Source organism: Podarcis erhardii, assembly GCF_964252035.2.
Source record: "Podarcis erhardii genome assembly, chromosome: 2".
Lineage (NCBI taxonomy): Eukaryota > Metazoa > Chordata > Lepidosauria > Squamata > Lacertidae > Podarcis > Podarcis erhardii.
Window position 1 is genome coordinate 21252910 of NC_138498.1, and position 24560 is coordinate 21277469.

A 24560-nucleotide genomic window follows, 5' to 3' on the forward strand; every position below is an offset into this window, starting at 1 on the left:
ATATAATATAATATAATATAATATAATAAATTTATCTATCTATCTATCTATCTTGTTTAACAGCGCTGTCATTTTGAAATGTTACTCTCAAAGCAAACTCAAGTCACACCTTAGAGGAATTCCCCACTGTGCTCTTCCGTCAGTGCTAGCATTTCAGTTTGCCAGGTGGAACTTTGCCCCTTCTTCTCCCCATCACGTGCTGTTCTGAGTTTCTCCTGTACCACCACCACCACCACCCATGAGGTGCATATGGGGAGGAGAGAGGAAAAAGTCCTACTGTCCGAGTGGAAGTCCTTTCCCATGGCTTCCACGGCTGGGACTCAGAAGGACATTTGAGTTACTAGCCTCTTTGACTGTTGTCTCTACCTCGAGCCCCACAAATCTGGCATCTCCAGTTTTATTGCCGACCCTTGAATGGTACATAATTTGATTTCCCTGCACCAGAGAGTTGAATGTGTTGCCTCTGATATGTGGAGCGTTGTGCCTGAGGCGAAGGGAGGACTATTGAAGGTCTATCTATGGTGGTACATGTGTGTATTTGACATTGCAGCTATGGAGTGATGAATAGGTAAAAGGTAAAGGTAAAGGACCCCTGGACGATTAAGTCCAGTCAAAGGCAACTATGGGGTTGCAGCGCTCATCTCGCTTTCAGGCCGAGGGAGCCAGCGTTTGTCCACAGACAGCTTTCCAGGTCATGTGGCCAGCAGGACTAAACTGCTTCTGGCACAACGGGATACCGTGATGGAAACCAGAGTGTATGGAAATGCTGTTTACCTTATCGCCTCAATTATACCTATTTATCTACTTGCACTGGCATGCTTTCGAACTGCTAGGTTGGCAGGAGCTGGGACAGATCAACGGGAGCTCACTCCATCGCGGGGATTCGAACCGCCAACCTGATCAGCAAGCCCAAGAGGCTCGGTGGTTTAGACCACAGCGCCACCCGCGTCCCTTGGAGTGAAGAATATCCTGTATGTGAACCAACTCCAAGCCATGAGTACAAATACACAGTGGGGGGAGGGAATATAGGGCGATCTTGATGCCACTGCACTAGTTGATCTTCTGCTATTCAACAGGCCTGCCTGGAATCCTGACTATAACATGGGCAGTTGCCACAATTCATATTCTGTACAGAATGTTAGCTTGTATACCTGCCAAAAGCAAGATAGAAATAGGAAGGGAGGGGGGAGAGACTGTCAAGTAAACAATATGTCATCGGGGAATATCTAGTAGCCTTTATCAAGGAGATTGCTTTAGCTGAAGTGATAATTCAGTCTTGTAATAGTTCTTTCCTATTTCTTGACATATTTGGTTCCAAATGCACTGCTGTATTTGTGGGTGTTCGCTGCTTTTTCTTTTTCTTTTTAGCACAACTGGCTACGCTCTGAGAATCATTTTTAACTGTGCCCTTTAAATATAAAGTGCAAGGTTTTATACTCTCTAAAAGGGCACAGTGCAGACTTCACCTTCTCTTTGGCTTTGAGGAGCCCATTATTAGTGGTTATGCAGGGGAAAGAGATGAGAGAAGCTAGAATACCTGGGTGCTATCCAGGTTCAGAGTAAATAGGCATAAAATGATGTAACTTGGGACAAAAAATATATATCTTGATGAGTCTAAACTGACAGTGATTAATCAGCAAAGATATCTTGGGGTCATGGTGGTCAAGTCAAGGAAATCGTCAACTCAGTGCGCAGCAGCAGTGAAAACAGCAATTTTTGTTTGTCTAGGATTATTAGCAAAGGGATTGAAATTAAAATACAGTATCCCAGTGCCTTCCATTGTCTTACTAGACTTGCTGTGCTGCTGAACTATTGAGCATCTTCCAGGCTGTTGCTTATACAGTGGTGCCTCCGCGATTCTCTTTGTCTAGCGGTTTTTTCGTCTTGCGAAGCAAGCCCATTGAGAGCTTAGCGGATTAGCGCTATTAGCGGTCTAGCGGCTTTTAGCGATCAGCTGTTAAGCGGCTTATCAGCGGAACAGCTGATAAGCGGCTTAGCGGCTTAGGAAAGAGGGGGGGAGCAAAAAAAAACCCACGGGAACTCGCAAGATTTTTTCGTCTTGCGAAGCAACCCCATAGAGAAATTCGTTTAGCGAAGCGCCTCCAAAACGGAAAACCCTTTCGTCTAGCTTGTTTTCCGTCTTGCGAGGCGTTCGTCTTGCGGGGCACCACTGTATAGTGTTTTTGTTTTGTTTTTAATTGATTGATTTTTATCTATTGTACACATTTTTTATTTTGTATGTAAGCTGTCTTGGGAGGGCTTAGGGCCTGAAAAGTGGCATACAAATGCTGAGAAAGAAGTAAACAAGTGAATTAATTCCTCTTAAATCTGCAATGGAGTCACATTTGAAATATTGCCTGTGCTCCTGTCCGTTCCATCTCGTGAAGGGCATCACAGAGCTCATGAAAGCACAGAAAAGGGCAATCAAAATGATGGAAAAGGCTGGAGCACCAGCCCTGAGAGGAAAGGCTAAAATGCTTGTTTGTTTTTAAAATCGAAATCTGATTTTGAAAAGAGAACATAACGGGGCATTTATAAAATTAGGCACCAAGTAGAGAGGGTTTTTCCCCCTTTGCTTTTCTCATCATTACAGAACTTGAAGCTACACACACAGCATAATGGACTTATAGAACATTCTGCCTCAAGATGTGACTAGGGCTGGGTGATATCTGGTTTTCAACATTGCAGTACATCACCAGCTAAATATCACAACATACTGATATATCACAATGTGTGAAATAAGGCTGGAATTATGTAGAGGCATTGGCTGGCTTCACGGTTTTTCCTGCATCATGATTTTTGCATAACACACACACACACACACACACACACACACACACACACACAAACTTATGATTCGCAATATATTGCCAGGTCAAAAAATATGAAACTGATATCACGATATGGACTTCAATCTGGTTTAGGACAATATATTGCCTAGCCCTAACACACATAATGATTCATGGATACAGTGGTACCTCAGGTTATATACGCTTCAGGTTACATACACTTCAGGTTACAGACTCCGCTAATCCAGAAATAGTGCTTCAGGTTAAGAACTTTGCTTCAGGATGAGAACAGAAATTGTGCTCCGGCAGCACGGCGGCAGCAGGAGGCCCTATTAGCTAAAGTGGTGCTTCAGGTTAAGAACAGTTTCAGGTTAAGAACGGACCTCCGGAATGAATTAAGTACTTAACACGAGGTACCACTGTATATTACCAGGTCAATAATTATGAAATTGATATCACAATATGAACTTCAAGCTGGTTATGTTTAATGGTGACGTTTAATGGCTTTGAAGCAGGCTGAGACAATTTGATGAAGGATAGACTGCTGTTAGCTGGGACAGCAGCATGCCTCTGAGTACTAGTTCATTGGATGGGGAAGTGGAGAATACCAAAGGAAGCCTGCAGCTTTCGTGTGGTTTTCATGGAAACGCCTGTCTGGCCCATGGCTGGGAAGAAGAAGAAGATGGTCCCTGTGGCTGCTTAGTTCTGATTCTGTGGCTCTTCTCCACCAGCTTGTTATTTGGGGTCCCTTTTTCAGGCAGAGGAGACCCCCTCTGATTGCGATCTGGAGGTACTCTGATTGAAACTGCAGAAGTACACGTTTTCTATGCCAAGTGATCAGTCTTATGCCAACTTTGGTTATTGCTGTGCTGCAGACTTCTTTTCAGGTTCTCCACTTGAGGGGAAAACCTGTGCCAGCTTTAAGCTCCTGGCAAGCTGCTACTTTTGCCATCCACGCTGCTCATCAAACCAGCTTTTTCTTCTGCTTCGTCCAATCAATCTCAGCCAAAGGTGCAGCTTTTGTTCGCTGTCAGAAAACCGCAATATAGTTTTTTTTAAAAAAAGAGTTGTTTTTAAAGAAGAGAGATTCTTGTCGCTCTTACCAAGCTGCCTTTTTCCATGTACAACATGTTTCCATGGAAAAATGCCCTCCTGGGCTGAAAATTCGCTCATAAATCCCTACCTCTTTTCTTCTGCCTTTCAATCCAACCGACAAGCTTGATATCATCATTATTGGCAAGCGGAGGCCAGCAGGCCAAGTTTGGAAGATCAAAGGCAAATCTCCCCACAGCTGAGATCCAGCCAAGACTAGACTGCATTGGATTTACTGTAAATTGCACTTCGTTACTATTGGGATTCGGGTTTACAAAAGAAAATGTCTTGGGTCCGATGCCAGTTCTGGCTCTCACTTTTAATTGCGAGCACAAAATGATAGTTTGAATCCCAGCAAATTTTATATCTCTGTTCATTGCACCTCCTCTTGCAGGAATAAAACCATTACCAAGAACTTTATTTATAGTGCCCAGCACCCAGTAAATGTTAGAATTCTCCCCCTTTTAAAACACACTTTATTTAAATATTTATCAGTTACAAAAGAGCAGTGCATTTCATTAACAAACTACATTACATCCCCATTCCCCTCTCAGAGTTACAATTCTCAGAGTGGTTTAGTGGTCAGTCCCTCTTCCCCCAGGGAACTCCGGGAAGGGTAGCTCTGTGAGGGGAAAACAGCACCTTTAACAAACCACAGTTCCCAGCAACCTTTGAGAGAAGCCATGGCCGTTGGATATGTTTCGTATGGTAACTGCTTTAGATGTATATTGCAGCTGGGGCCTTAGTCTCTGCATCTGTAGCTGAAATAATTTGGCAGCAATTGATGGGAGAGATCCCTGCTTGAGTGTGACCGTGAGTTTAGATGGAGAATAGCTGGCATCCCTAACTGCACTTTTCCTGTGAGAGAGCTGCCATATGTACATGCAGGAAAGCCTAACGTGATCCAGAAGGAAGGAGTTAAATGCTACCTGGAAGTAGTCTCGGAGTCTAGGAGGCCGTGTCAAAACCGGTCACGGTTTGCGTGCCAAAAACCAGAAGGAAAAACATATAAACATCAACTGCAGCAAGACCTAGACAATGTTGCAGGATGGGATTGAGAGAATGATAGCAATTGGAGCAGAAAATAGTTTTTTTAAGGTCACAGGCAGCAGCTCTGTTGCTGAGCCATTGCAAACCTGCTCCTTAACAGCCTGATTTAGATATACATAAAAGATATCTCTCTTGTGCTGCCTGGTCCTCTCTCTTGCTCTCTCTCTCTCTCTCTTTTTAACGACTGACATCTGTCTCAAAGTTCCTTGCTGTCTGGAAAAGCCACTGAAGAACAGGAACCCTCGAGTGACGCCAAGCAGTACAATACATTCTGATATATTTGATGGAGATCAAACTTGCTCTGCAGATACATCAACTACAGTCAGCAGAATGGGGCGCTTTTTCCACCATGACGTCTTTCTCTTCTGCCGGAGGCAAAGGCATTCCTGGAAGGAGAGAGGAGAGCTAATGGAGCTCATGGCGGTGTTCCTGCTGACTCCTGCAGAATTAAAATGGCTTAAAGGGCGCTCTTGTGCTACAGTGCTTCTGGTTGGGTTGGACAGGGGTTGGCAAAAATTTTTAGCTGTGGGCCAGTCCACTATCCCTCAGACCTTGTTGTGGGCTGGAGAAGTGCCATGGGGGGTGGGACTGGAAGAAGAGGCGAGTGGGGCAAGTAGTCCTCCTCCCCAGCCCCAGTTGCTGCGCTTACCTTCCCAGGGGCTGCCACAACCGCTGCTGCTGCTTCTCGTGGGTAGGCAGAGCGAGCTCGTCCACTCCACTCTCTGGCTCACAGGAGCCCCAGGTGGTGCAGGGAAGATGGACCAGTGCGAAAGGGCTGGCTCCGGAGAGGGGCTGCTTAAAAAGGCGATCAGCCAGCTCAGCCAAGCCCCCTTCCTCCTCTAGGCAGGGCAGGGAGAAGCCTGGAGGAGGGAGGGAGGAGGCGCCGCCATGGTTTGTGAGAGGGAAGGGGGGAATGGAATGGCACAGGGGGGGAAATGACGCAGCCCAAACAAACAGTGGAGCATTCCATAGTTGTCCTGGGGCACCAAGGGCTACAGGGGGTCCCTTTTCAGTGACCCTGCAGCATTTATGTCACACCCTAAGGCTCTTTTGCCAGCCCTGGGAGTTTGGTGTGATGATTGCAGCCCACACCCAAACATTCTGCCATCATTTGACATCCTTCTCTAACTGAGGCTCAGTTTGGTTTTCAACATCTTGCCCAAGAAAAGCATTGTGTGTGTGTGTGTGTGTGTGTGTGTGTGTGTGTGTGAAGATTTCCCCCCAAGTGGATTAAAATTCATCTATTTTTAATTAAATGAGCGAGAAAGCCATAAGCTGTAAAGAAACACCATTTTATCCAAATTTGAATGCAAGATAGGGAAAAGGTAGGTAGGTTATCCAAGGTTGATAAAACACAAGAGGAAGTTCTGCTGGCTTACACAGCAAGAGACATTTCATTTCATTTCTTCATTTATTGAATTTATATACTGTCCTATACCCAGAGGTCTCAGGGCAGTTCACAAAAAAATCACAATATATAAAATCAAAATGAAAACAATAATCCAATAACACTCCCCCCCACCAAAGAGCCACATTTTAAAGGTTATAGGATGTTTATTAGGTCAGCCAAAGGCCTGGTTAAAAAGGAACGTATAATGAAGGTGCCAGGCGAACTTCCCTGGGGAGAGCATTCCACAGATGGGGAGCCACTGCAGAGAAGGCCTGTTCTCATGTTGCCACCCTCCTGACCTCTTGAGGAGGAGGCACATGAAGAAGGGCCTCAGAAGATGATCTCAGGGTCTGGGTCGGTAGGAGAGGAATTTACGTTTACCTGAATTATTGGGATCTGTCAAGACATCTGAAACTAGATCCAGTTCTTGGTCCCTTCTGTGTCATTAATAGCTGTGGATTTCCCTATCATTGCAATATGACCATAATCGAAGCTATATGCCAGAGATGGGGAATGTGTTGAGCGCTAATATACCAAACCCCATTCTCTTTGGTTCTCTCTTTCAGTTTGACCCTGAAAACACTGGCTACATCAGCACTGAGAAATTTCGAAACCTCCTCCAAAGGCATGGCTCTGAGCTAGATCCACACAAACTAGAAGTTCTTTTGGCCTTGGCAGACAACAATTCTGATGGGAAGATCTGCTACCAAGATTTCGTCAACTTGGTAAGTGATTCTGTGCTGATTGTAGGCTTGGCTCCAGGGGCCCTATCCTGATTTTCTGCTCCCTTCTCACCACTGCACTGGGCATCTCTCACCTGGAAGGGTGGTGTCAAAGAGTTCGCCTGAAAGGCTTTCCATCTTCAAATGAATTCTGGTTATAATGGCCATATGCTGCCTCCAGAATCAGAAGGAGCATGTCTCTGCTAGTATAGAAACAACAGCAGGCTATTGTGCTGAAGTCCTGCTTGTGGTCTTCCCAAAGGCTGTCTGGTTGGCCACTGTGAGAAAAGAGGAAGGACTTTGGTCTGGACTGTTCTTATGTTTTTAAATGCTTCCCCCCACCGCCACCACTTCATATTAGCTCAGGGGCTGGGTTTGGGCCTTGTTAGTGAGGATATTGTTGATTGGAAAACTTGGAGATCCTTCTTGATAACTGACCTGATGGCTTCTGGTTCAAAATGTCCTGCCAAGAGCTTCTGTGTTTTCAGAGCAAATGTCTTTCCCACAAAGGTCAGGTGAAATAAAACAAAAATTCTTGGTCTTTTTGCAACCCACTTCTTGTGCAAGATAACAGTTTTTCTTCAGGGGAGTCTTAGCAAAGCAAACACTTGAGAAAATCCAATGCTCAAGGATGATTCTTGCATTCTGAGGCATACTTGTGTGCCTAATTGATAGAGATGAATTGCTGAGTAAATATACTTGCAAACTCATTCTTACATTATTTTATACTTGCTTGGTAATTATTATGTTTAGATCTCAGTCTTCTTTTAGAAACCCAGAGCACCTTATCTGGAACTCCCAATCATTTCCAAAAGTGTGCCCTTGTAAACATGTGTGCCTTCTGGCCTAGATCCATGATCTAAAACCTGAATTAGGACCTCCGTAAGATACAAGGATCCCACCATTACTTGCATGGTGGTGGTTGCTGTTGTTGTACATAGTTTTAGAAGGAGAAAGACAGAGGTGGAGGAGGAAGAGGAGGAAGATGGACATATGTGGTAAAGAAAAATAGATCTAGACCCCATGTTGTAAGTTGAAATGAAAGTGGAGTTCTGGCTGTGAAAGTGCTGAAGGCCTAAAGCAGCCCAGTTGCTTCAGAATAATCCACTGTGTATAGAGGTTTACCAAAAGGACAGACAGACTAACCTTGGATTGGAGGAGATCGGACTAGATGACCCTACGATTCTATGAACCTGCAGATTAACCTAAAATGTGTGCCTGTAGGTCAGTCGCAAAACCATACCTCCAGTTTGACTTGGAAATCTGCCTAACTCTCAAAGCAATCCATTTGGCAATTGCGTTTTATGACTTGCATAATAAGATATGGTTGCTTTAATTTTTGAAACCTCTTTTTAAAAATTTTGATGCTGAAATCCAGCTTGACAGGGCTGAATTCCTCCTTTTGCAGAGGCTAGCAGTATTTCATTTGAATGTCTGTCTCTTTTACTCGATTTTGATTGCTTTATTTGCTTGCAAACAAGCTCTCACTTGGGGTGCTATAGAGAGGTTTATGCTCTGCTGCTGGAACGGTAAGAAACAGCTGTTTTGACAATATGGTATGGTTACCAGACATCCCCATTTCCCAGGGACAGTCCCCGGACAAAATCTATCCCCGGAATGTCCCCAGATTTCATTTAATGTCCCCGGATTTATATTTTAAGTGTTGTAGATTTATTAGTAGGGAATGAATGTTGCATGATGGGTTCAACGGCACAAGACACATCATATGGGGACTTTCAGTGAGGCAAAATGGCGGGCGCCATGGCAGCAAGCAGCTCCTGAAGCTAGCCAGAGCCAACTGGCTCCGGGCTGCTGAGACTGCCACTGCCACCGCCCCTGCCGAAGGGGAACCAGGGACACCCGCTGCATCAACTGGGGGAACCGCTGGCACACACACCTCACGACCCAAATCTAGCCAGGAGCGAGAGCACTCAATTGACTGCCCAGCGGTGCTCCGGGGCCAGGAGAACCCTGGAGCCAATGCAGGGAGAAGGAGGAGAGGAGAAGGAGAAGGAAGAGAGAGAAAGAGGAAGGAGGGGGGGAAAGGGGAGCCCTGACCTTGCTGCTCTGCAGCCGCTGCTGCTGAGAAGGAAAGGTAGGAGAGCACCAGGAGGGCAAGGACACGTGGCTGAACCCAGGCCCAGCCTGAGCCTACTCCACGGCAGCTAGCACTCCAAGAGAGCCGGCCGGGGCCCAGAGGAAGGCCACGCGACAGAGGAGACCACAGAAGTGAAGACATTACTTCTCAATTTTTTAAAAAAAACACAAAACTTTTTTTCTCTTTAAAAAAAAGTGTCCCTGGTTTCTTTGAAAAATATCTGGTAACCTTACAGTATGGTCCCCATCATTCCCAAAGTCACAGCACCCCAAGAAATATCCACCCTTTCTCTGTAGCAGTCTCTTATTTACACCCCCTCCTATATTCTCCTCTCTGCAGCAGGTATGTTACCAGCTAAATTCAGTTGTTGATTGGTATGAGTGGCATCCCTTCCATCTTGGTTTAGCTGCTGGCCTTAAAGCTAGTGATCTCAAGCATAAATTAGGAGAGGTGCTTTCTAGATGTTCCTGGGCTACAACTCCTATCATCCTTGGCCACTAGCCATGCTGGCTACGGCTGATGGAGCCCAACAACCTATGGAGGGCACACCAGCTACCGCTGCTCTAAATCTTTTATCTGCCATAGTTTCCTTGTGGTCACATATTCAGGCAACTGGCAAACATCCCTCTCTCGCTGTTAGCTGCTGCCTGTACCTACTTTGAGGAAAAGCTAGTAACAGGAGAATGACATCAATTGAGAATCAGTATAATGTAGTGGCTAGACGAGTAAGATTTCCAAGTATACATGTACAGGATAAGGATGTGACTCTGTGCAAGATTACAGCCCCAGTCTTTCTGAAGGGGGGGTCTCATCTTTGTGTCTTTGGGGTTTAGCTCTTTCTGAGCTCAGCCTGCTTTGGTCAAGCTAAACTCAGGCTCCAGCACCTCAGTCTGTTCCTTACACATTTGTTTTTCTCCCCATGAGCAGAGCAGGAATGTTACTTTGCTTGTTGTATCAGTTTTCTTTACTTAGCCAGGCAAGAAGCTCAGCAGGGCTACATGATTAACCTCATTAAATTGCAAACTAAGCATAATCATGATGAGCACATAAACATGTGACTGTGTGTGTCTTGTGAATGGTTTTTATGCACATAGTGAAAAGCAGCAGCAGTAGTAGAATTTGCCAGCTTCAGTTGTTGGGGAGATGAAATGATCACTAGCTAAAATATAATGGATTAACTTGCCAATCCTGCTTTGCTGAGGGTTGAGAGTCTACCGAGCATGGCTGCTACTGATCAGCTTCAGCTGGGTTTTTCTAAGACCATGACCTCTTCTTCTGTTCCCCTCATCCTCAACGGCCTTCTGGGTTCACATGTTGTGGGCTCACAACAAGAGAATGTTCATGGCACAGAGTTGATACCAGGTTATCCTAACTGAAAAAGCAAGACCTGCAAGAAAATATTACAGCATGCGGTAGAGTGCTCTTGTTCAGAATGCTTCATTTCATTCCTCCAGCAGCGACTCAAGATTCTGTGTCCACTGAGCAATGTCAGGTAAGCCAGTTGGGTCATCAGCAAAGATAGGGGCCTGATGGAGGAAACTTTGCATGGCATGGAGACTCATAACGGTGGGACGCGCGGACACCCAGCGAAGCCAAGCTTTAGAAGATTCAGTACAGACTAAAGAAAGAAGTTCTTCAGAGAGCACTTGCTCCCTCAAAGCTGCAGCCAGTCCTCAGGAAAACATTGGAAAACGGTGGCATGATAAGTCTGCCGCAATCTGCCACAATCCCTTGCATCTGCCACTCTGTTTGACACTGTCAGGCGAACCCCACTTCCAGTTTAAGATACTGGTTTTGAAAAGAAGGCTTTTCACAAGCAACTTCTGACCCAGACGATCCCTCCTATAAATGAGAAAGTTTCATTACATGTTTATTGAACCAATGTGGCAAGAAACCATTGATTTCCTATCACACCTAACCCTCTGTACCCATTCATTTACGTTTTTGCCGTTCTAGTCAATTGACCTACAGACATTGAAGCTTCAAATTAAATAGGAAATGGGGCCACTGTTCATTGGAAGCACCACTGGATGTTGGACGTCTTTTGAAGGATGTTTCCATCTATCTGAAGCCTGCCATTGTCTTCTCTCATCACCACATAAAGCTTTGAAGTGGACGAGTTCAGATCTGGAGGTGCCAACGTAGCAGTCTGATTCTGGACAATAACATTTCCAGAAGTATATTCTTCTGGATTCAGTGGGACTTAACTCCCAGCATGAACTGTGCCTGAGGTTGCAGCCTAAATTCACCTGATGTTGGAGCTGGTCTGTGGGCAATGTTCTGAGGTTAGCAGTCACCTGGTTTATGCGTGTGCATGCTAATTACTTGACAATTGTGACATCAAGTGGTGACTTTTCACATGGGAATAAGCTCATCTCAAACGAAACACTGCAGAGAGAACTTCCACGTGATTGACGTGCGTAAAATTATGAGTGGTGGAGAAAATAGCTAGGGGCAAGTTTTCCAGCATCTTCTGGGATGCATTCCTGAAAATAAGGAATGCCTTCTGGAATACTTCTGAAAACAGAAGTTCATGGTAATAACATTTATGCTTCTCCCCACCCCCAACCTCACAAAAATAATTCTAGAACTCAGGGACATCCAGTGAAGATTCCAGACTGACAAAGGGAGGGATTTCTTTACACAGTGCATAGCTAATCTATGGGATTTTCTCCCCCAAGAGGCAGTTATGGCATTCAATTTGGATGACTTTTTAAAAAAGGACTGCACAGATTCATGGAGGATAAAACTATGTTCTGCCTCTGCTGCTTACTGGGAATCAGAAGAAGGGATGATGCTGTTGCCCTCAGTTCCTTCTTGCAGATTTCCCTCGGGCATCTGGTTGGCCACTGTGAGAACCAAATTCTGGACTAGAAAGGCCATTGGCCAGATTCAGCAGGGATCTTCATTAAACACAGTTCCATGGAGTCATTTCACACATTCAGTTGTGAGCTATCAAGCAATGAGAAATCAAACAATTGTGTGCGTGTCAACCCGGGCCTTAGACGAAAAGCATTCCATTGAAACAAGAGCAGTGCCATTAATGCTTTCAGAGCTCACAGTTCTCTAGAGAAAGGGGCGGAAAGGGTGCCCCGTGGATGACCTCTAAGGTACACAAAACAAGGCTATGTGGCTGAAAGACCCAGGAATTCCTTCTTCTTGTAGAAAGGGATTGAACGGTGCATCAACCAGACTTTTGAGGTCCCTCCTCTTCCCAGAGCAACTTCCTCCACCACCTGATGAGCACTCCAAAAAATTGGAGGACCCCGGGAGTGGCCTCCAAAGGAGCACATGGAACTGTCACTAAGGCAAAGCAAGCAAGACAACCATATTGCACTCATGTTGCCTTTGGGGCAGAGGTCCAGCGCTGCACTCAGCAGAAGGAGCAAAAGGAGCCCTGAAGGCAACAGCTATAAATAATATTCTTTACTGTCTACAGAGTGGTCCACCCCCCTGAACTTTATGTCTGGGTCTCAAATTGCCTAATTGCACCGCCATGTTGCACAGGTAAAAGTGGCTCAGTTATTTGGATGGAGGGATTGGTTGTGAACTGTGGTGACAATCTCTAGGTCCTGATTGTGTTGTCTTGACTAGAGATCCAGTTCTCCTAGTGGAGACTTCCAGCTTAAAACTCAGCCTTCCATAGTGGCTGCATGTGCACCACAGTGTTACAAGTGCGCATGGGTCTTCCAGGTCCAGTTTCCTTCCGTGTTTGCTTTCATGCATATTTGCCCACACATGAGCACTTTCGGTTGGACGCTGTCTCAGTGTTTCCCATCCACACTAGTGGGACAGTGCTTGATGAAATGTGTTTGCACTCTGCCTTGCTCTCCTCTCCCCTCAACCAGTACTTCCCCACCCAGCATAAGTTCTGGAAATCTGATGTAATATTCTTAAATAGGTCCATCATGCATCTACTCACACCTTTCTGTTAACTAGGCACCACAGCAGACTCCAGCAGAAAAGCAGAACGAGTTCATTATTCAACAGAGGATAAACAGAAGTAACCAAGGCCAGCTTACATAGAAAGGAACCGGTAGAGGGACATAAGAAAAGCCACACACAACATAAACCCCACCCAATGAGTCATAGGAGCAGCAGCAATGGTTGCACTTCTTTTTAACCCTTTGCACACCATATGCCGCACCTGAGGTCTGTTGTGGGCATACACACAGGTATTTGTTTACCTGTAGCCGCTTCTTTCATTTTTGTTTTTACTTTTGAGTGATAAGTTTTCTAATATACCAGTACGTTTCCAAGCACAATTCAAAGTGTTGGTGCTGACCTTTAATGCCCTAAAGGGCCTCGGCCCAGGATACCTGAATGGAGTGTCTCTACCCCCATCGTTCAGCCCAGACACTGAGGTCCAGCACCAACCTTCCCACATGATGTGCTCCAGTGGGTAACGTGCAATTTTATGTTGAATTTTATCTTTTTAACCACATTATCTGCAGGGGGGCGGATTAAATGAAATGAGAGGGAAATGGTCTTTTATGGACTATTTAAAGAAATATTATAGCATGATGGATTTGCAAGCAGAATTTGAAGCGCGAGCAATACAGTTTTGTTTGACTTGCTTAGCATGCTTGATCGGCTAACCCCACCCCCGCAAAAAAAGAAAAGAGAAAGATTTGTGGCGCTGAAAACAGAGATTGATACAAAATACATCTTGTATATGGGTGGATTACAAGTGTGCCTTTGTATGTTCTTATCAATATTCATGAAAGAAAAGCAAGCGCCAGCTGCGAATTGTTAAAACATTATTGATCAGAGCTGTTCACGGCATCTCAAAACAAGTTCAGGACACCATCGCTTTACCCTTGGCTTGCTGCACAGCTAGAAGAGAGAAGTTTTGATTGATGTGCTTAAACTAGCGGTGGAGAAAAGGCACACAGCGGCGTTTGGTTAGGTGGCGGGCCGGTTAGTGTGAGCAATGTCTGTTTTTGAGGGGACCAGGGAACATGTTCACAGCTGCAGAATCATCTTTGAACCTGGCGCTGCTCCCAGATTCTCAGCCATGTTAAAATACCTTTTTACCAACCTTGCTTTGTTTGCCACTGGGACACCCTACTGGAATGTAGTGACCTAGCCACTGCCGCTTCAACCCTAGTGACTTCCAGGTTAAACTACTGTAAGCTGATTCCATGGTTGTGAATCAGGACCATGTCTGCCCTGCAGGTTCCCAAGCTAACACTGTGGCACTAAATCAGAGAGAGAGAGAGAGAGAGAGAGAGAGAGAGAGAGATAGGTGGCAACATGCCTTGTGAGGTTTTGTACAGTACAGTGGTACCTCAGGTTACATACACTTCAGGTTACAGACTCCGCTAACCCAGAAATAGTGCTTCAGGTTAAGAACTTGCTTCAGGATAAGAACAGAAATCGTGCTCCGGCGGTGCGGTGGCAGCAGGAGGCCCCATTAGCTAAAGTGGTGCTTCAGGTTAAGAACAGTTTCAGGTTAAGTACGGACCTCCGGAACGAATTAAGTACTTAACCTGAGGTACAGTGGTGCCTCGCAAGACGAAAATAATTCGTTCCACGAGTTGCTTCGTCTTGCGATTTTTTCGTCTTGCGGAGCGCGGATTCCCTGGGTATTAACAGTTTTACAAAAAAGGAAGCAAACTTGCAAGACGTTTTCGTCTTGCGAAGCAAGCCCAAAGGGGAATTCGTCTTGCGAAGCACCTCGAAAAATGGAAAACCCTTTCGTCTAGCGAGTTTTTCGTCTTGCGAGGCATTCATCTTGCGGGACACCACTGTACCACTGTACTTCCCTTGCTTAATGGTACCACCTGTGATACTCCCACAATTCACTTGGTTTGCCACGTGGGCCAAGAAGATAACAGCACAAGCCCATTTTTCCTGTATCTGAACCTCTTGCAGTTTATGCTGTAGGGAAACTTGCCTGTGGACCTCATGTGAATACAGTGGTACCTCGGGTTACATACGCTTCAGGTTACAGACTCCACTAACCCAGAAATAGTACCTCGGGTTAAGAACTTTGCTTCAGGATGAGAACAGAAATTGTGCGGCGGCAGTGGGAGCCCCCATTAGCTAAAGTGGTACCTCAGGTTAAGAACAGTTTCAGGTTAAGAATGGACCTCCAGAACGAATTCAGTTCTTAACCCGAGGTACCACTGTATAGCATTCCAGTGAAAAAAATCCCTCTATGGGCAGAGGAAAGAAACACCATCCTGAGTGGGACTCGGATCATGGCTTATCACTCTCAGCTCGCTAGGCTATCCATCTCCCAGCGAGATGGAGGCATATCTGCTCCTATTATTGAGTCTAAGCTTTTAAAAAATGGTGTTCCAGTTCTTTCTTCAGAGAGATCTTTCTGCTTCTGACTGTGCTGTGTCTCCTTTTGATCTAACAAGAAGCCTGTGCAGGGTTAAGAGTCACGGTCTGCTGTGAGGCTCTGGCTGGAAGACAATTTAATTAGATTCCAGTTGGGAGCAGCTATGTACTGTGGTGACATTATCCAAGACAGTTCATTCCTACAGAGCTTCCTGTTTTATTGGTTGTGCGTCACACAGTGTTCGGTGTGTGAATCATGGAAGGGACCATGAGGGTCATCTTAGTCAAACCCTCTGCAATGCAGGAATCTTTTGACCAATGTGGGACTCGACCCCACAACCCTGAGATTGAGCCTCATACTCTACCAAGTAAGCTATCCCAGCTATAAAAGCCATTCAAGTTGGTGACCATTAAAGTGTTGTTAGTGAGCCTCGTCATGATGGGTGGATGGTAGAATTGACAGGGGTGGGTGCTGTGGGAGTGTTGTTTTCTACAGCTCTTGTTGATTCTTCCACTTGTTGATATAGGGTTGCAACTGTGTTAGCTGTGACATAGCGGTCTAACAACAACAACAATTTATTATTTATACCCTGTGCATCTGGCTGGGTTTCCCCAGCCACCCTGGGTGGCTCCCAACAGAATATTAAAAACACGATAAAACAGCGGTTCTCAACCTGTGGGTACCCAGATGTTGTTGGACTACAACTCCCATCACCCCTGAGCTGTGGCCTTGCTAGCTAGGGGTGATGGGAGTTGTAGTCCAACAACATCTGGGGACCCACAGGTTGAGAAAGGCTGTGATAAAACATCAAACATTAAAAACTTCCCTAAACAGGCTTTCAAATGTCTCCTAAAAGTCAGATAGTTCTTTATTTCCTTGATACCTGATGGGAGGGTGTTCCACAGGGCGGGCACCACTACCGAGAGGGCCCTCTGCCTGGTTCCCTGCAACCTCACTTCTCACAGGGAGGGAACCACCAGAAGGCCCTTGGCACTGGATCTCAATGTCCAGGCTGAAGGATGGGGGTGGAGATGCTCCTTCAGGTATACTTTATTATTGATACGTTTTGTGTAACTGAAAAACTTTAAATAAAGTAACACTTCATTTGGTATAAGTGGCATAGCAGTCACTTGGGGGCTGTTTAATTGTTCTGCCTGCCACTGTGGTGAACCAATTCTTTGCACATAATATAACACACACTGGACTTCCAAATGCCACAGAAAACCACATGATAAAGCAACTCGACTGGATACTTAGAGCATTTGGGCAAGATTTTGTTCCCCACCCCTGCCTTTTTGACCTTCCTTCTGTGACCTTTAGTACACTCCATCACCTCCTTAAGCCTCTTGTTCCTTTTTGTCTGTCTTTTTTTTCATAGGAAAGGTCCTTAAGGGATGGATTGTGTCTTACGGATTTCCTGTACAAAGGAGCTCTGGCCTCAGCTGGGGGGCCTCTTGATACCAGTCACTAACAAAGAATTCAAATAACTAGTAAAAACTACTTATTAACCTAGAAAAGCATTTAAATAAAACATCCCTGTGAGTTTGATAGAACGTGATGTTTTCTGTTTTAGGCATAATTAGAAATGACCAGCTACTTCTTTGTGAAGTAGGAGGAAGTGGTTGGCATCTCTCTTGATTTTTAATGGCTTTGATTTAATTTTCCATAAGTTAACCTTCGTTTTTTTAATCTGGGAATCAATGTGTCTGTGCACCAACAAGAAAGAAAGAAAGAAAGAAAGAAAGAAAGAAAGAAAGAAAGAAAGAAAGAAAGCTGGATTCAATCACTTCAGAAATATGTTTCTAAAAGGGAATTGTTAGGAACTCTTCACATTTTCTTAGTACAGTACAATATTCCCTCTTAATATGGTTGTATGTACATCCTTCTAGTCAAGCCCAACTGCTTCACTATCCCAGGGAGATGCCTCAACTTCTTTAAAGTTATTTTGGACGTCACCAGCAAAGTAGGTACACGGCTCTTCATGAATATATTTAGGTTGTTTTTTAAAAACAACAACAACAAAAATAGACTATTTCTTGAGAAAGAAGCATGTATGTACAGCAGATATAGAGACAACAAGGGACAACAAGAAATGAAGCAAACGAAATGTTAAGGGCACCAAGCAGAGGCAGACCCTAAAAGTTGTGCTCAGATGATAAGAACACAGGAATACAAATTACGATTGTGACCAGCGCATGCAATTGAAACTGTTGGATTCCATTTCCATTTCACCCAGTGGTCACTCAACAGCAAGCTGATGTGATGGACAACAACAACAACAACAAAACGTTCCTAGAAAATTATTCAGTTGGCATAACTATTAATATATTTTTCGAGAGAGAAACTGAGACCTGCACTCACTGCTTTCCAGAAGAAAGCTATAAAAGCAGTCAAATAAATGTTGCCTTTTGAATTATCTCTCATACATATGCATGTGGATTGCAGCCTGTTTTGTTTATGGTGCTGGCAAGAGGGCTCCTTTTTTATCCTGATGGCTGTGGGTTAAAAAAAAATAATCTTCCCGAAATTTAGTTTTTCCTTTACTGGCAAAAAACAAACATGTCTTTTCCTTTGCTCCTGCTGTCTGGCAGGGCATTTTCTTTTCTTTCTTCCTCTACCACAAAAAAAGACTGTTGGGAAAAATGCACTTGCTAGCAGCCCCATCGTAAGCAAACAGCAACAGCTGCAGGCAGAGATAAAGCACAAAGCTGTTTAACTAAACTTTGCTACCATCGGTGATGATGAGATGAGCTGGAGCCTAATTACAGCAAGAGGCATTATTCACTGGGATCCCTGTTGGGGGCCATAACTTGCCTTTGGCAGCCAGGGCCTGCTCAGGTCGCCTTTTTCACACAGCGTCTTGCAGGCGCAACAAAGCTCAAGCAGCAGGGCGGTGGGATCCCCTGTAGAGACAGAGTCTCCGCTTCCAGGTCAAGCATGTCTCCCCTCTCGAAAACAAAGGGCAGGCTTGTTACATGTGACAACAACTTGGATGCTGCGCCTCAGCCAGGCTCCTCTTCAGACGTGTCGACAGGGGGAAAGGAGGAGGCAGCTGCTGCTGTGCTGAGAGCCACCTGCTTGCCAGCCTTCCAATATGTGACTTAGGTGAGAGGCAGGTGCAAAGCAGGGTTAGAGAGGACAATGAGGTCCTTATTATTAGGGGCTTGCTCTTGCGTTGCCTTGATCTGTCTATTTGCCTCTTGATACTGCATGTATCTTGATACGGGTGGCGCTGTGGTCTAAACCACAGAACCTAGGACTTGCCGATCAGAAGGTCGGCGGTTCAAATCCCCTCAACGGGGTGAGCTCCCGTTGTTTGGTCCCAGCTCCTGCCAACCTAACAGTTCGAAAGCACATCAGAGTGCAAGTAGATAAATAGGTACCGTTCTGGTGGGAAGGTAAACGGCGTTTCCGTGCGCTGCTCTGGTTCGCCAGAAGTGTCTTAGTCATGCTGGCCACATGATCCGGAAGCTGTCTGCGGGCAAATGCCAGCTCCCTCGGCCTATAGAGCTAGATGAGTGCGCAACCCCAGAGTCGTCCGCGACTGGACCTAATGGTCAGGGGTACCTTTACCTTTACTGCAGGGTTGTAACTTGAGAATATTCTCATGTGTAATCCCCACCCCCCGCAATATAGGAGATAGGTAAGATTAGATCAGTTAGATTGCAAGACGTGGAGTGATTCCATGCACACACAGAAGAACTTAACAAGATGTAGTTTACCTGCTACAAAATCTGACACCTCTGTTGCAATTCCTGAGAAATCTTGCATTTCCTTTCTGCCTTGCTTTCCAAAAGTCCACCTGCGTTGCTTTCTAAAAGTCACCTGGTTTTCACCTGGCAAACTGTGGAGTTTATAGACAAAGAGGTGAATCTACTTGCTTCTTGATGGTTCATAGGACCCCTGGACCACAGACTTGCTTCAGCGCAGAATTTTGAGTTGCATCCAATGAACACAGGAACAGAGGGAAACTGCCTTACATGGAGCCAGACTATCAGACCATCTACACAGTTTGTCTACACAGACAGGCAATGGTGCTCGAAGATTTCAGACTGGAGCCTTCCTCAGCCCCACATGGAGATTAAACCTGGGACCTTCTGCATGCACAGCAGATGCCGTAAACCGAGTTATGACACTCCCTTCATGACACTTCACCTTCCTATCTTCAGCCTTCTGAGCACCCTCAAAATCTGTTCTGGAGTGTCGGCATCTCGAGGTCAAAAGGCCAGCTGGCTTGGCCCCAGCTGAAATGTCTCCCTCTCTGCCTTTGTGCTGTGAAGCTTCATCGACCTCTGCTCCGACCTACATCAGCGACTCAAGCTTGCAGACTTGAACACACTTAGCAGTATATACTGCGCAACAGAAGAGGCTTGAAGCTGTAGATACATATTAAACTACGCATTTATTAAATATAAATCAGGACAAAGAAACATGTCGTCTCTCCTTGCCGTCTTCAGAGAGAGAGAGAGAAAGAGAGAGAAAGAAACAACAGCTATACAGAGTGGAGGTTCCGCTCACGCCAGCAATCTGTGCTGGAATGTAAACAGGCATGTGACACGCAACAATTACATGTCTGCAGCAAAAGGTGGAATGGAATCCCAAAAGAGGGACCTTCTAGGACAGGGTTTCCCAAACTTGGGTCTCCTGCTGTTTTCGGACTACACCTCCCATAATGTCTAGCTAGCAGGACCAGTGGTCAGGGATGATGGGAATTGTAGTCTAGAGTATATTTCACAGGCTGAGGAGAGAAGGGAGGAAGCTGAAGTCCCATTGCATCAGCTGATGTCTGCTTATCTAAAGCTGGATTCTGCCCAAAGAAGCAACAGGACTTTTATTACAGTTCAGCGTTCCAGTAGCTAGCCACTGCCATCATCAGGTGCAGAGGTCCCGCAGCTACATTTGAAAACTTGATGGGAGGACTTAATTGTTCAGGCATCAGGGTTCAAGTTGATGCTTCTCAATGCTCCAGAGGTTTTGTTTTGTTTTTGAGGAGGGGCTAGGTCCTACTGCTCCTGGCCACTACCACCACTGCCCATTTGCTTGCCCTCTTCTTCCATGCCCGATTCATACCACTGCTAGGAGGAAGAGTGCAAGGCAAACGGAGGATACTGCTGCTGCATCTCATCATTGTTTGTGCCACTTCCGCACATGGAGTGGGCAGGAGAACAAGCAGCAACAGCAAAGAGGGGGGATAGTAGGGCAGTCCAGAGGATTGCAAGGCAGCTTCCTGAGCAGGGAGGGGGCAGTGATACAGGCCCCTGATGTTGGTCCTACCACTTCTTTTTGACAAGCCGCTCTGTGCCTTTCGCAACTGCGCTGGAGGCAAAATTCAACAGGTGGAAATCTTTCCTATTCCTGCAGATAAAAACCTCGCCAGTTGATTTCTGCCTCTTATGCCACCTTTAAGTGCACAGGTTCTCCATCCTTTGAAAGGGAGCCAACCTTGCTCAGGATGGCTGCCTTAGCTCTAGATCCATACAGAGCCCTTCGCTGCAAAACTGTTTTCATTCTTTACCTGCCGCTGTCGCTACCCCCACATCTTTGCAATAACGTCTCAAATTCTACGAAACTCGGGCAATTAGGCTCAAAGTGAAATGAGCAGCATGAACTTCCCACGGAAAAACTGTGCCGATAACAGAAGTTTTGGGTTTGCATAATTTTGTTCTGATTACAGAACTTGCATTTCCTTGGGAGCAGATGGGGTGGAGTGGCGATGAGACAATTTAAACATTACTCCTGGTGTGCAAATGAACTCGATAGAGCAGAAATGCTTAGAAACAGAGGCTAGAGGGAGAAAAATATCTTCTCTCTCCATGGAAGGGAACAGGTATTTTGATACTTTGCAAATGTTGGACAGACTTCTAGAAACAACCCTCAACATGATTACCCACCAAAATGCTCTCTGTTCCAAAACAAATACTTGGCTGTAACAGAGTTGATGCAGTATTTCTTGAAACCTCACATATTGTCTAATGTAAACCAGATTCTTACAACCCAGGGTCTCACTTTCTCCAAGCTGAAATTGTATCCCAGCGGGGAGCGGGTGGGAGGAATCCAAGTTTTAGACAAGCAAGATAATAAACAATTAAACCCCACCCCCTCCACACACACAAGTTATGTAGCTATAATCAAATCACCTTCATAAAATGAATGGCAGGCATCAGTACAACCTACCCTAAGGTGGCACAATGGGTCAGTATGTCTGGCTGTTAACCAGAAGGTTGGTGGTTCAAGCCCAATCAGGGATGGCTGTGGACAGGATTCCTGCATTGCAGGAGGTTGGGCTAGGGTAGCTGTCTACCAGCTCTATCTGGTACGCAGGCTGAGACCCTACCTGCCCGCAAACTGTCTCACCAGAGTGGTGCATGCTCTAGTTATCTCCTGCTTAGACTACTGCAATGCGCTCTATGTGGGGCTACTTTCAAAGGTGACCTGGAAACTACAACTAATCCAGAATGCGGCACCTAGACTGGTGTCTGGGAGTGGCCGCCAAGACCATATAACACCGGTCCTGAAAGACCTACTTTGGCTCCCAGTTCGTTTCTGAGCACAATTCAAACCTTTAAAGCCCAGTATACCTGAAGGAGCGTCTCCAACCCCATCATTCAGCTAGGACACTGAGGTCCAGCTCCGAGGGCCTTCTGGCAGTTCCCTCACTGTGAGAAGTGAGGTTACAGAGAACCAGGCAGAGGGCCTTCTCAGTAGTGGTGCCCGCCCTGTGGAACGCCCTCCAATCAGATGTCAAGGAAATAAACAGCTATCTGACTTTTAGAAGACACCTGAAAGCAGCCCTGTTTAGGGAAGTTTTTAATGTTTGATGTTTTATCTCTTTTTTTATTATTATTAATATTCTGCTGGTAGCTGCCCAGAGTGGCTGGGAAAACCCAGCCAGATGGGCAGGGTCTGTCTGTCTGTCTGTCTGTCTGTCTGTCTGTCTAAATAAATAAATAAATAAATAAATAAATAAATAAATTAGTATTAGACTGTCAGGGTCCCTTCCAACTCTATGATTCTGTGATTCTACCCCTTGCCCTCTAGAGAGAAAGTGCTGTTGCACTCATTGCAGACTTCCTATGGGCATTTGGTTGGCCACTAGGAGAACACGATGGTGGACTTATTACATTCAAGAAAACAAGGGCTGCAGGGAGAAGCTGCCTGTGAAGGGACGAAAATACCATCAGAGGAAGCAGGGTGCTTTGGCTTCTATCTCTCCCTCACATTCAGTGAAGAGCATCCCACTGTGCAGGCAACCCCCCCCCCCCAAAAAAAAAAATCAGTGTGGCCAAAGAGACCCACTGTTTTTCTGTGGTTTTCAGTCTTGGCTTTCAAGCTTCATTCCTCACAGCAAACCTTTTTCCTTCTGCATATTGAGGTCATATGTTGATGGCTGTTGTTTCATGGGCAAAAGCCCTTTCTTGGTCACTTGCCTCAGTGGAAAGCTGCCTGTTTTGCATTCCCAAGATAATCTGTGATAACTGCCGCCTCCACCCTGCTGCTGGCAATGTGGCAAATGGAAGCTCACATGATTTTTTTGGTTTTATGAAAAGGTGGTGTCATTTTGGTCTGTGAAAAGGCCCTTTTCCCCCAAGCTGAACTTCTTTCACCTTAAGAGGAAATGGGTTGTGACCCAGGTGCAGATGACTCTAGTGGCAGCATAGCTAATTTGCAAAAGGCCAGCTCAAACAAACTACCCAGTAGGTGTGTTCAAAATGAGAATTGGTTGGCTACGTCCAGTACGCCTTCGCAGAGTGGAGCATATGTTATGAGACTGTTTTACTACATGCCTGGATTGCAGAGCCACGTAGTAGCCTAGCACTAGAAAGATGCAGAAATAGATCGGTCTTAGGCAGGATCAGTAGGAGCTGAATTGTGGAGTTGGAAATGTGGCGCTGAACCACCTCATCAGTGCCAGAATATGCAAGAGATGGGTCTGCCAGTGTCATGACTTGTTGAGACAGCAAACAAGCATTTGAGACAAAATGGGCATCTAATCGATAAGTGCAATCCCATCCCTGGTGCTGGGAGCTGTGCTAGTAGTAGTCACACACTTATGGTGTTAGGTGGATCAGGGTATGTCTAACAAATCATTGCATGCCTTGCAACCTAGCTTTAGTTTCTAGCCTGAGATGTCTTGCAGAACCAACTGTTCCACGTACGAGACCCAGTTGTTAGTTTCAACTCTGAAGGTTGGGAGACATGCCTAAAATCAGAAAGAGCAAGCATGGTGGGGGAGCATAATTAGCCTTGAACACAATTTGTTGTGCTTACAGTCTTTGTTATTACCTCACTGTTTTTCTCTGCTCCTTGGGAAATCACAGCATTGTATTAACAGTGCAATGCACTACTCATCCCTATAAAATTCAGTCTCCCAGAGCTACAGATTATTCAGCCTTCCACTGTAAAAGCTGAGTAGAGGGGGTAACATTTTTATCCTCCGCTGATGGAGTGTCTGTTGTGTGGCACTTATTAATATCAGTGTTCCAGCTTGGCTTGAAGGAAGGGGGAGGAAGCCTCTGAGCTGGTAAAAAGAAAAGAAAAAAGCCACCGTGATGGATAAAGAGAAGCAAACATTTTGTCTCTTTTTCCGCTTTCATTTTGCAGATTAAATATTGCCAGGACAGTTTTATTATCTTTTTGTGGGAAGAGTTTTTAAGGAGTTACGTGCCATGTCCTCTCTGTAGTTTTAATGGCAAAGAGGAAAGGATGGGGAGGATGTAAAATTAGACCTGGCTTTTTATTTGATTTTTTGATTTTTTAAAAACAGTGCCTAGGAATGCTTTTGTAGTGCAGACATAAAAAGCATATAAATCATATCTCCCAGTGCTTTGCTATAAAGCTTCTCTGTGCTGGTGTTACTCTTTCAATTCCCTGGTGGCCTGCGGAGAAGAATCAATTAAATCTTGCAATGCAGTCAATGAGTGTTTTTCCAAATATGCTGGAAGGAATAAAAGGGGGCAGCAGGTCCTTAATGAAAGAGAGTTGGGGGCTGCAACATGGCTGGCCCTATAATGAGGCAGAATGAGGCATTGCCTCAGGTAGCAGGGCAGAGCAGGTACATCCTGTCTGCTGTAAATCCCTGGACCTATGACTACACCAAATGCCTGCTTGTTGCAGCTAATGCTTCTGC

General features: G+C 45.4%; 1 protein-coding gene across 10 annotated transcripts in view; it reads left to right on the forward strand.

Annotated features, from left to right (window-relative positions):
• Positions 1 to 24560, forward strand: part of RHBDL3 (rhomboid like 3) — a 132101-nt gene that overhangs the window by 57388 nt on the left and 50153 nt on the right. For all 10 annotated transcript variants that reach the window (XM_081849801.1, XM_081849792.1, XM_081849795.1 and 7 more), the window contains one exon: positions 6888 to 7046. Coding sequence is in view for 8 of the 10 variants with exons in the window: in XM_081849792.1 (XP_081705918.1) it covers positions 6888 to 7046 (159 nt within the window). In the remaining 2 variants the exon portion in view is untranslated. The remainder of the gene's footprint in view (positions 1 to 6887; positions 7047 to 24560) is intronic.